The 12824-nt window shown below is 43.6% G+C and overlaps 1 protein-coding gene across 1 annotated transcript in view; it reads left to right on the top strand.

The window, feature by feature from the left end:
• Positions 1-12824, top strand: part of LOC116976517 — a 34839-nt gene that overhangs the window by 16048 nt on the left and 5967 nt on the right. The window contains exons 2-3 of the mRNA XM_033026409.1: positions 684-1034; positions 10804-11148. Coding sequence (XP_032882300.1) covers positions 684-1034; positions 10804-11148 — 696 coding nt within the window. The remainder of the gene's footprint in view (positions 1-683; positions 1035-10803; positions 11149-12824) is intronic.

The raw sequence follows: 12824 nt of genomic DNA, 5'->3' as shown, positions 1-12824 counted from the left end.
TATTAAGGGATTGGACACGCGAGAGGCAGGAAACATGATCCTGATGTTGAGGGAGTCCAGAACCAGGGGCCATATTTTAAGAATAAGGGGTTGGCCATTTAAAGCGGAGATAAGGAAACACTTTTTCACCCAGAGAGTTACGAATCTGTGCAATTCTCTGCCTCAGAAGTTAGTGGAGGCCAATTCTCTGGATGCTTTCAAGAGAGAGTTAGATAAAACTCTTAAAGACAGCGGAGTCAAGGGATATGGGGAGAAGGCAGGAAAGGGGTACTAATTGTGGATGATCAGCCATGATTACAGTGAAAGTGCTGGCCCGAAGGTCCAAATGGCCTACTCCTGCGCCTATTGTCTCTTGTTTATTGTCTATATTAAATGAATGTTACTAGAAATACTAGCATTGTTCCTAATATACTGCTAAGTTTAACACAGTTACAGTCAACAAACACTTACAGAGAACAGGGCTTATCCATTGACATTCAGTGTTTGTACTTTTACCAAAAGGATTGTTGGTCATTTCAGTGCTGAGTGAAAGAGTGGAGATCAGATGAAAAGAAAATGAGACTACAAATTGGGAATGAATATGCAGAATATTCATAAATATCCATGCTGCCTTTTGTTTCAAATTATTATCATTATTTTTCAGGTCATCATCTGTTCTGATCTTTGTTTATTAAAACCCACAGGTCTAAAGGCAAACACAGTCATGATCCAATCCCCAGGAGCTCTGGTGGTGCGTGAAGGTGAAACAGTGGAGATACGGTGTGTCCTGAACAGCACCGATGTGAATGACATTGTGAACAAATTTGACGTTCACTGGTACAACTCACGTAATGGAAAACAAATACTTGGTCTTGATGTTAATGGCTACACTTACAGGTCACTGGGCTTCTCCGATCGATTTCAGCTTTCCAGGGACGACGCCAGTAACAGCTACTTACTGACCATCAGAGAGGTGGTGATTGACGACTCTGCTGATTACATCTGTGGCCTTTGGGGGGTGAAATTTGGAAATGGAACCCAGCTGAATGTAACCAGTGAGTATTTAAATTGGTTCTATTTCCAATCCTAACATCACGAGGAATCATGGTGTCATGTTGTCAATTTTATAGAGACAGACCTCATTAGAAGTTCACTAAGAAAGGTTTCATACAATGTATGGAAATATTTTGAGATGGAACCCTGCTGAATGTAACCAGTAAGTACTTGACATTGGTTGTATATCCTGTTCCGTAAAACTATGCTCTCTATTTCTTGATTCCCAAACCCTTAGAATAGCTTTCACACTTTTTACGCCCTCATGATTTTGACAAGTTTATAAGATCACTCCTGAGCTTCCTGAACTCCAAGGAATAAAGTCCCATCCTCTCCCGATAACTCTATCCTTCGAGTACTGACAACATTCTCAGTAATCTTTTCAGCACTGTTTCCAGCTGAATCACATCTTTCACAGAGGAGGGTGACCAAAACTGAACACAATAATCCAAATGCAGACTCTACCGTGCCATATATATATATAGATGATATAAAGACTCTTGTTTGCAATATACATGAATAATTTGGATGAAGTGATTCAAAGTAACATTAGCAAATTTGCAGATGTCACAAAGCTGGGTGGCAGTGTGAACTGTGAGGAGGATGCTAAGAGAATGCAAGGTTACTTGGACAGGTTGGGGGAGTGGGCAGATGCATGGCAGATGAAGTTTAATGTGGATAAATGTGAGGTTATCCACTTTGGTATCAAAAAAAGGAAGGCAGATTACTATCTTAATGGTGTCAAGTTGGGAAAAGGGGAAGTACAATAGGATCTGGGGGTCCTTGTTCATCAGTCTATGAAAGCAATCATGCAGGTACAGCAGGCAGTGAAGACAGCGAATGGAATGTTGGCCTTTATAACAAGAGCAGTCGAGTATAGGCGCAAAGAGGTCCTTCTGCAGTTGTACAGGGCCCTAGTGAGACCACACCTGGAGTATTGTGTGCAATTTTGGTCCACTAATTTGAGGGTCTTGCTATTGAGGGAGTGCAGCGTAGGTTTACAAGTTTAATACCCGGGATGGCGGGACTGTCATATGCTGAGAGAATGGAGCTGCTGGGCTTGTATACTCTAGAGTTTAGAAGGATGAGAGGTATCTTATTGAAACATATAAGATTGTTAAGGGTTTGGACACGCTAGAGGCAGGAAACACGTTCTTGATTAATGAAAACATTCTTGGCAATTGCTTTCGCTTTTGTCCGTCTTGCGCCGGTCCCAGAATGTTGAGGGTATCCAGAAGCAGGGGCCACAGTTTAAGAATAAGGGATAAGCCATTTAGAACGGAGACGAGGAAACACTTTTTCTCACAGAGAGCTGTGAGTCTGTGGAATTATCTGCCTCAGAGGGCGGTGGAGGCCGTTTCTCTGGATACTTTCAGGAGAGAGCTAGATACGGCTTTTAAAAATAGTGGAGTCAGGTGATATGGGGAGAAGGCAGGAACGGGGTACTGATTGGGGATGATCAGCCATGATCACGTTGAATGGCGGTGCTAGCTAGAAGGGCTGAATGACATACTCCTGCACCTATTGTCTATTGTCTATTGTCAGGCATTCAATCTTTTCTGTAAACGCACGAGTGCTAAGTGAGTGGTAAACACCAGCACAGAACCCTCCTTAATTATTGTCATGAATTAGTTCCAGTATCTTCTCATGGCATGGAAACAGGCCCTTTGGCCCAACTTGCACACCGGCCAATGTGTCCCATCTACACCAGTACCACCTGCCTGCATTTGGCCCATATCCGTCTAAACCAGTCTTGTCATGTACCTGTCTAAATGATTTTTAAACTAAATGTTTACAAGAGAGTCTCCCATCTCCCCTTCATTGAACTTTCCAACCATAAAGCTGTTTCCTGTTTAAATACCAATGAAAAGAAACATTTAGGACATCATCTCTACTACTGCCTCCATGTTGTCCATGTTGTTCCTAATGGGTGCTACGTTTTCCGTAGTTATTCTTTTGTCCTTATGTATGTTTTCAAGTGTAACTTAATCCTATCTGCCAGAGAGGTTAGTGGCCCATACAGCTTTCCTCATTTTTTTTAAGCTCTCTCCAATCCTCTGATACTTAACAATCCTCCAGGTCATTTGTTCCCCATACCAGTCACAAGTTTCACTTTTTCTCTTTATTCAACCCTCAATAACCATCGACAGTTCCCTGTACTTAATACTCTTAGCATTTACCCTTCTAGGAATATGTTGGTCTTGAACTCTGATTGTTTTTCCATTGAATGCTTCCCACTATGCAGATGTGGACTCACCTGCAAGTAGACGCACCCACTCTGCTATTCTTCCAAACAAGTGAATAACCTTGCGCATCCCACATTATACTCTGACTGCCACATTCTCGCCAACTTGCCTGAGTACGTCCTTTTGCAGAGTCTTTCATGGCTTCCTGCAATTCATCAACAATGGTACTTTTAGTCCTTATTAATGTAATGATTGAATTAACAGTCACAGTTCATACTTACTGGGTGCCGCAGGAAAATATCAATTTGCAAATTAACATATATTGAAATGTATTTAACAATGTAATGGGTCTGACATTTGTTCAATACATCAACAATGCAACAAGGTAAAGAGGATGTGTTGCCGAATGTGCCTGAATGTGGTCAGGAAACATGAGAAATACAGCTCGGCCATACTCGGCAACACATCCACTTTACCTCCTTTTCGACTCTCTGCAATTTCTTGCGGTCTTGGATGGAACTGTTCTCAAACCCAGGCTGTGATGCATCCCAATTAAATGCATCTGTAAAAGTTGGTGACAGTAGTTGGGGATATGTCAAACTTCCTAAGCCTTCTAAGAAAATAGCAGTGTGGTGTGCTTTTTGAAGTATCAGTGTTTTTTCACAATGGTTTCGACATGGCTGGTCCAGGACAAATTGTTCACGATATTTATTCCTAGGAACTTGAAGCTTTGAATGCTGGAATGAACTCAGTTGTGTGAAGGACCTGTTTCCATGCCTTATCTCTAAACTAAATTGAATTAAAACTCTGACTTCAATACACTTTCTGTACCATTTCCATATCTTCTGATTCTTCCAATATCCACTGATCTCACTATTCTTTTTTGAGTACAATGAATGATAGAGCCTTCACACTCTGGGGGTAAGAACTCCAAAGGTTCACCAACTTTTGAGTGGATCCATTTCTCCTTAGTTCACTTCTAAATGACCTTGGCCTCAATTTAAAAACTGTAACTGCTCCCATGAATCTAAATTCCTAGCTGGGAAACATCTTCTCCACATTGACCTTGTCAAGTTCCGTAACCATTTTATATAGTGAAGACTTCTCAATCTGCTTAACTTTAAACATTAGACTGCAGTTACTCAATATCGCCTCATATGATAGAACTATTGTTCTAGGAGCTATCTAACAAATCTTCACTGCACTCAGCTTAAAGCAATAATGTTTTATTTTTGTGCCCTGTACGTCTTGTGTGGACAAGGGAAGAAAACTAAAGAAGGTCGCGCCCCGTACGACTGTGATGGCCCAGGAGGGTTCCAGCAGTGGGGGGTGACCGGCGGCACCTGGACCGCGCTCGCTGCGGTCCACAGTCACCGACTCAATCTCTGCTCAGCCAAGCCCAACTCCGCAAGCTGCTCAGCTCGAACTACCGCAGCGGGTTGGAGGCAAGGCAAAGCAGAAGTCGGGCCGGCCGATAGACTCGGACGAGTCTGGTCAGGAAGACGCGCTGCCCGAGAGCAGCAAAGGTGACCGTTTATCCTGCATGGAGCAGTTGATGGAGCAGATGGAGCAAGCTCGCCATGGGAGTGCTCGCACACCCACTACAGCACCGTATTCGGCGCTGTCCATCGCATCTCCCTCGACAGAGGGGAGCGTTGGGGGCCAGGGCTGGGCTGGCCTGGAAGTGGGGCTCGTGGCTGAAGACACCAGCAGTGTGCTGGGGGTGCAGGACCAGGAAGAGCTGCTGGGAGTGGTCAACCGGTTCACGGTGTCACCACGAGCGGGACAGCCGTTGCAGTCGAAACTGGCGGCCATTATAGACTACCTGTCCTTCCACCCGCTGCAGGAACAGGTAGTCAATGAGATTGTGGACAGATATACACCTCCGGAGAACTGCATCTCACTAAATGTACCGGCCGTTAACAGCCAAATCTGGGGGTACATTGGGCTGGTGATAAGGACCCAGGAGGTGAAGCTCCAGAAAGTCTTAAAGCTCCTAACGTCAGCAATAACGTCCAATGCTCGTTCGGTTGATGGGGTCGAAATGACCGATAACCAGCAGGACACACTGGCTCTACTGTGCAACACACAGTATGAGATAAACTGCCTACTGAAGGATGTCATCAGACCTGCTCTCAATCCCAAATTTGCAGGGTTGTGCAAAACTGAAACTGCACAACCACAAATACTGCTGTTTGGGAAGGACGTTGAAACAAGTCAAAGATCTGGACGAAGAGTCGAAAGCCCTTGGACTCATGAGGGCAGGTCCAGGAATGAGTAAAGCCACATAACCCAGGCGGCAGCACCCCTATGCATCCACCAGCATGCGTCAACACCAGGGTGCTGGTGAAAGCATGGGGGCCGCACATCATCCCCGGAGGTCTTTTTTAGGCCAGGGCCCAGGGCGGCCCTCTTGGAAGATGTGCCAACCCCACACTCCGGCGCCTCGACCAGCGAAGAAACAGAGGCCGAAGAAATTAACACACTACCGGTAACCATGGAGGTAGGTGGGTCTGGTTCCTTCTAGAACATAAAAGGTGTAGGGCCTGTACTAACAGGGGGAAGGTTACACTTGTTTTTCGAAGCATGGAGGACTATCACACTTGATAAATATATACTACAAAGTATTCAGGGATACAAAATTGATTTCATCCAAAAAAGTATGCCACCAGTTCAACATGTACCTCACAGGGAGTTTGTACTCTCACAAAGGGAAACATGCGAGGGACATGCAGAACTGGTGAGGTTACATGCAAAAGGAGTCATAGAGAAAACGGAACGTGACTCTTAGGAATTTGTATCGAATATTTCTACAAAAACCAAGAAAGATGGTGGGTGTCTCATCATCATTGACTTAACTACACTGAATACTTTTGTCAGGTATATACATTTCAAAATGGAAATATTTGTTACTGCTAAACAATTAATTTCCAAAGGATACTTCATGGCATGCATCTATTTGAAAGATGCATACTATTCAGTAGCCATTCATAAGGATCATCGTAGATACCTAAAGTTTAACTGGATGGGACAACAATGGCAGTATAAAGTGTTGCCTAATGAGTTAACATCAGCCCCAAGACTGTTTACCAAGATATTAAAACCGCCAATAAGCAATTCTAAAATTGAAAATGTAAATAACGATATGAGTGAAGTTGATGACCAAGCAATATATGTACCACCAACTATTGAAACACCATTATCTCCTGATGCTGCGACAGTCAACGAGACATACTAAACCTCCTGACTGTCTCAACTTATAAATAGGAGGGGAGAATGAAGTGTACCTATGGGTGGGGTGTCGGGCTGGCGAGGCCTGCGGAATCAGCGATAATTTCCAGGCGTTTTGAAGTTGTGTATTATGGAAATTAGTTGTTTAAAACTTAAATAAATAAAGTTTAAGTAAATTACAATTTTTCATTTGCATCACAACTGTTTTAGTTTAGTTTAGAGTTACAGCGCGGAAAAGAGGCACTTCATCTCACTGAGTTCTCACCTACCAGCAATCCCTGCACACTAACACTAACACTATCCCACGCACACCAGGGACAATTTACAGTTATACCAAGCCAACCTACATACTTTAACGTCTTTGGAGTGTGGGAAGAAACCGGAAATCCTGGAGAAAACCCACGCGGGTCACGATGAGAACGGCCAATCTCTGTACAGCCAAGCACCCATAGTCAGGATCGAATCCGGGTGCCTGGCATTGTAAGGCAGCAACTCTACCATTGCGCCACTGATAGCTTGACATAATTTATAGGAAATTTGCTAGAATAGTAAGATTAAACAAGAACTTACCAGTTTGAAGTTTGATCTTTATTTTATGAGGAGTTACGATGAGGGATTACGTGAAGACCCCGCCAGCACGCATGCGCGCCATTCTTCAAAGCAGCGATGTGGAATCACAGAAATAGTAATTGAAATAAACATAGTAAGATAAGAAGAACTAGGATACCAGTTGACCTTTATAATTGAGGGTGGGAGCGGAGGGCACGTAATCCCTCATCGTAACTCCTCATAAAATAAAGATCAAACTTCAAACTGGTAAGTTCTCGTTTAATGTTACTATTTTACTTCGGAGTCACGTGAGTGACTACGTGAAGATTTTAAAGATCTGTGATTTCAAGCCGTGGAACAATCCATGCTTCACTCACTGCCGAAGTCATCCAAGGGAGGAAGTATGTTATCGTAATTAAACATGAATCCATTTTTTAAAAACAATAACGATTTTTCTTTTTTAAACAAAGAAAAATAATGCTCCCTCGGGCTAAATTATATATTTGCAGAACTTAAATTTTTTTCTGCAAACACTGCAGGTTTTGCAATCGGCTTGTTATAAAATATTTGGAAAGTCCTTTCCGTAGACCATCCTGCTGTTGCCAGAATATATTCCATTGGTACCTCCATATTTCTGGTCCCCGATGTTGCTGCTGCCCTGGTGGAGTGAGTTTTTAAAATGTCAGTATCCATCCCAGCAGCCCCCAGAACCTGTCTGAGCCATCTTGAGATGGTTTGTACTGACACCCGACCATGAGGCTGTTTGAAGCTAACCCATAATGCCATTTCGCTTCCTCTTAAGGCTTTAGTTGTCCTAAGGTAAAGCAGTAGATGTGACATGACACACAAACGTGGGTCAGATGGGTCAGATGGGTACGCCCGGAATTCCAAAGTCAGTCCCGAAGTTCCCGGTCTACTCTGTTTGACCAGCTCCAAGATTCTGAATGCTATCTTGTCAGTTGATGTTACCATATTGTCCAGTCTTAATTTGTATAGGGACTGGACACTTTGGGTTGAGACCAAGACCATCAGCATAGAGTGAGCTGTTCCAGGGACAGGGACCTGGCTGGTGACCAACCCCTTAGTAATGTCAGGATGACACTGACATCCCAGATCTGGGTGTACCTTGGTCTAGGGGGATTGGTGTTATTGATACCCGTCATTAGTTTGGCCACCAGAGGGTGAGATCCTATGGACTGCTGTCCTGGTGCCTTCCATAGATAAGCTGACAGAGCACTCCTAGCACTGTTGATTGTGCTGTAACTCAGTCCTTCATCGAAGTGAAGGCTGGATAGGAACTCCAGGACGTTGGTAATTGTAGCTTATCTGTATGCTACCCCAGTCCTCGAGCAGTACACTTCCCACTTCCGAATGCTGGAGAGGTACTGCTTCTTGGTCGATTCTCAGTAGGCCGCCATGATCATCTTCATGGCCCTGTCCGATAATCCCAGATCCAACAGAGGCCGTTTCAAATTCTGCAAGCCAACAGATTTATCCTGTCATGGCACGGATGACTTTCGCCCGTAACAGGATGGGCCAACAGATCTGGTCTTTTGGAAATGGTCATGAGTGGTTCAGTGACCATGTCGAGGACCACAGGGAACCATGGCTGTGTAGGCCAGTCAGGTACTACCAAAATACCTGAAGCTGAGTCCATTTGTATTTTGCGTAGGACCCGACTGATGAGGCAGAAGGGGGGAAAGGCATAGAAAAACAATTTTCCCCAATTCAGCGAAAAAGCGTCCATCATTGCTGCCTCAAGGTCTGGTTCCCAAGCGACACATGTTGGTAACTGGTGATTCAGTCGGGATGCAAAGAGATCGATATCAGGTGTTCCATACCGCTTTGTAATATCAGCAAACACTTTATGGTTCAACATCCATTCGGTGTTGTCATTAAATTTTCGTGTTTCTGAAAATCCTGACCTAGAATTATATCGCTACACAAATCTTTCAAAATATCAAGACATACAGATTTATAACTAGTTTTGTTCAGAATAAAGTCTACAATACAAGATCCAATAATTTGTGTATTGAGAGTTGCCAGAGCCATCGAGATTTCTCTATTTGAAGGAATTGTAGTTAGATTTAGACAAGACACAAGTTGTTCATTTATAAAACTTTCTGAACTGCCAGAATCAAGTAGAACATTAAATGTATGTCCATTGATGGATACCGTTGTAGCTGCATGAGACAAGCTCTGAGGAAATGCAGCTGTAATTGCACATAAAGAAGGCATATACATGGCAGCAGTCACACTTTAGTAGTTGCTTTAGACTTGCATGCCCTAGAATAATGTTCCTTCTTGCTACAACTATTAAAAGTTGCCTCTCAAGCTGGATATATCTCTCTATTATGAATATTACCCCCGCAAAAGTAACACTTCCTTTTTGAATAAGTATATGCTGCAGCAGGGGCACTTTTATCAGTAGAAATTGTTTCAGCTTGTTCCATATTAGTACTTGGGTGAGATTCTTTTATAGTAGTTGCAGCAGAAACACATTAGATGAGCCATAAGCATCTTAATTTTTCTGAGCCAAGTCGAATGAGTAAGCTTGATTGTAAGCTGACTGTAAATCAAAGGTTTTGTTTTCAAATCGTCAAACCATGCCAAACCATTGATAAAAGAGTCTCAAATAAGTTCCTGTCAATATTGATCAGCTGTACCTGCTTTGAAGGCACAGTCTTTGAAGTTCTTGTAAAAATTCATCACGTGACTCACCAGGTTTTTGTTTACGAGTAGCAAGGAGGTGTCGAGCAAATATTACATTGGGTGTCTTAACGAAGAGTCTGCTTAGTACATCAATAGCAGAATCATAAGTTGTCCATTCCTCTATGTAATCATATACATCATAAGAGACAGAACTTATTAATGTCCTGAATTTGTCTGGTGCATTGTCGCCACACTCATCAAAGAAGTTATTTACTGTACGAAGCCAGTGCTTCCATTCCTTTGCAGCAGTAGGTGAGTTGGGATCCAGATCCAAGCGTTGTGGTTTCAATAGTTTCTCCATCTCGATGTCACACTGCTTCACTTCTGAGATTGAGTTGTTTAAATTGTTGTGAGACAAACTAAAAATTCTAATTTACTTAAACTTTATTTAAGCTTTAAGCAACTCATTTCTGTAATACACATCTTCAAGACCCCTGGAAATTATCGCTGATTCCGCAGGCCTCGTGGCCGGAGCCCCCGCACATGCGCCCACTTCACAAAGTTAACAGTTTTTCTTTCACTTTTAAACAATGAGGCCTCATTTGTTCCCCTCCAATGTACGGAAACAATTCCAAAATCTCTAGAACTTTGGAAAGTGATAACCAGATTATCTTCAAACTGAATGAAGCAGGGGGAAGAAAACTGGATAAGAAGTGGGGTGAGACAAAGCCCGGCAAGTGATGGGTGGAAAACAAGAGGGAGGTTTTTCTTGGCAGATGGGTGAGCAGAGGGCAGAGATGAAAAGGAAACAAAAGGATGCACGGTAAGGGAAGACAAAACGGTCTAACATCTATCTCCTATGCCATTCCTTTCAACTCTGTGATGAAGATCATTGGGTCCTCAGGATTTATTCATTTTAGACAATAGACCATAGACAATTGGTGCAGGAGTAAACCATTCGGCCCTTCAAGCCAGCTCCAGATTATCAGGCTATTAAACCTCTTGGGTGGCGTTTAATATCAGAAGCGAAGGTATTTTTTCACTTTTACATGACGTTATCTAATGACCAAGGATGAATGTATTTTAAGTTGAAATGTAAAGTATTTAGCAAACTCAACATTAGTGCTAATGTAATGACATTTTCCCTTTCCAGTTGCAAATCCTCCGATCCTGATCCAATTCCCGAGGCTGGAGCGTGTCACTGAGGGTCACACGGCACGGTTACGGTGCTCCATGGAGAACGCTGAAGTGGGAAACACTGACGTCCACTGGTACCGAGAATTACCCAGGCAGGACATGGAGTGGATTTTAACACACGAGGCAGGAGGCAGCGTACGAAGGAGACCAGGCTTCACTGAGCGGTTCCAGCCGTTCAGAGACGTCTCAAACAGCAGCTTCATCCTGACGGTCACAAACGTGATGCTCAATGACTATGCCCTCTATTACTGCACAGTGTGGGGAGATATCAGAGGGAACGGAACCCAGCTCAACGTAACCAGTGAGTACAAATTATAGTTGGTTTTATTCATCTTTTATATTGGAAAATAATGGATGAGCTTCAAGAAGCTGAATGTTGACTTCGGGAAGGGAAAGCTAAGGGTCCATGAACATGACTACCTCGGCAGGATGGAGGAGGAGAGAGGCCACAGCTTCATGTTCCCGAGCATACTCATCTCTGATGATCTGTCCTGGGCCCACCACATCGATACAATCCCAAAGAAAATGTATCAAAGCCTCTACTTCCTCAGAGATGTGAGGGGTATGTTGCTGAATACTCCATCGTGCACAGTAGCGAGCACACTTACTGGTTGTATCATGGTCTTGAATGCCCAAGAATAAATGAGGTTGCAGAAAGAAGTTAAAGTTTTTGGGGTCATTATAGATATTAACCAATAGACAATAGACAATAGGTGCAGGCGTACCAGTACCACCATTCACTGTGATCATGGCTGATCATCCAAATTCAGTACCCTGTTCCTGCCTTCTCATCATATCCCATGACTCCGCTATCTTTAACAGCTCTATCTAACTCTTGTCTTGAAAGCATCCAGAGGATTGGCCTCCACTGCATTCTGAGGCAGAGAATTCCACAGATTCACAACTCTCTGGGTGAAAACGTTTTTCCTCATCTCTGTTCTAAATGGCCTACCGTTATACTTAAACTGTGGTCCCTGGTTCTGGACTCCCCCAACATCGGGAACCTCCCAGATGTTAAAGTGATGTACAGGAACGGCTGCTTCTAGAAGGCAGTTAGAAACATAGAAACATAGAAAATAGGTGCAGGAGTAGGCCATTCGGCCCTTCGAGCCTGCACCGCCATTCAATATGATCATGGCTGATCATCCAACTCAGTATCCCGTACCTGCTTTCTCTCCATACCCCCTGATCCCTTTAGCCACAAGGGCCACATCTAACTCCCTCTTAAATATAGCCAATGAACTGGCCTCAACTACCTTCTGTGGCAGAGAGTTCCAGAGATTCACCACTCTCTGTGTGAAAAATGTTTTTCTCATCTCGGTCCTAAAGGATTTCCCCCTTATCCTTAAACTGTGACCCCTTGTCCTGGACTCCCCAACATCGGGAACAATCTTCCTGCATCTAGTCTGTCCAACCCCTTAAGAATTTTGTAAGTTTCTATAAGATCCCCCCTCAATCTCCTAAATATCATCAAGGACTATTGTATGCTGTGTTTTACCGAGACATGGCTCCCCCTGCCTCACCTGATTGTGCCATTCAACCTGAGGGCTTCTCACTACTCAGGCAAGATTAAAGATGGATCAACTAAAGTTGATCAAAAGTTGATTAAAGATGGTTACTTTTTAATTAATTCCGCCTGGTCGCTTGGACGTGACTGTCCTGGCGAGCTCCTGCTCCCCGGAACTGGAATCTCTTACAGTGAAGTGTTTTCCTTACTACCCCTACTGTGGGGATTCACTTAGGCTCTCCTGACAGCAGTCCACATCCCGCCCCAGGATGATGGTAGGTTTGCACGAGAAACTTCACACTTTAACCCAGCCTTGAAACTGTATCCCGCGGATTTGTTCAGATAATTGTCTGGGACTTCAAAATATTATCAGCAAGTCTCCTGCCCAACCAGAGGCCCTTGGACACTGCTGCACAGCCATAAAGATGCATACTGTTCAATTCCTAGACCACACTTCAGTAAATCTGATC

This window comes from Amblyraja radiata, chromosome 8 (genome assembly GCF_010909765.2).
Source record: "Amblyraja radiata isolate CabotCenter1 chromosome 8, sAmbRad1.1.pri, whole genome shotgun sequence".
NCBI lineage: Eukaryota > Metazoa > Chordata > Chondrichthyes > Rajiformes > Rajidae > Amblyraja > Amblyraja radiata.
Note: the sequence above shows the minus strand (reverse complement) of the source record. Positions and strands in the feature narration are given on the sequence as shown.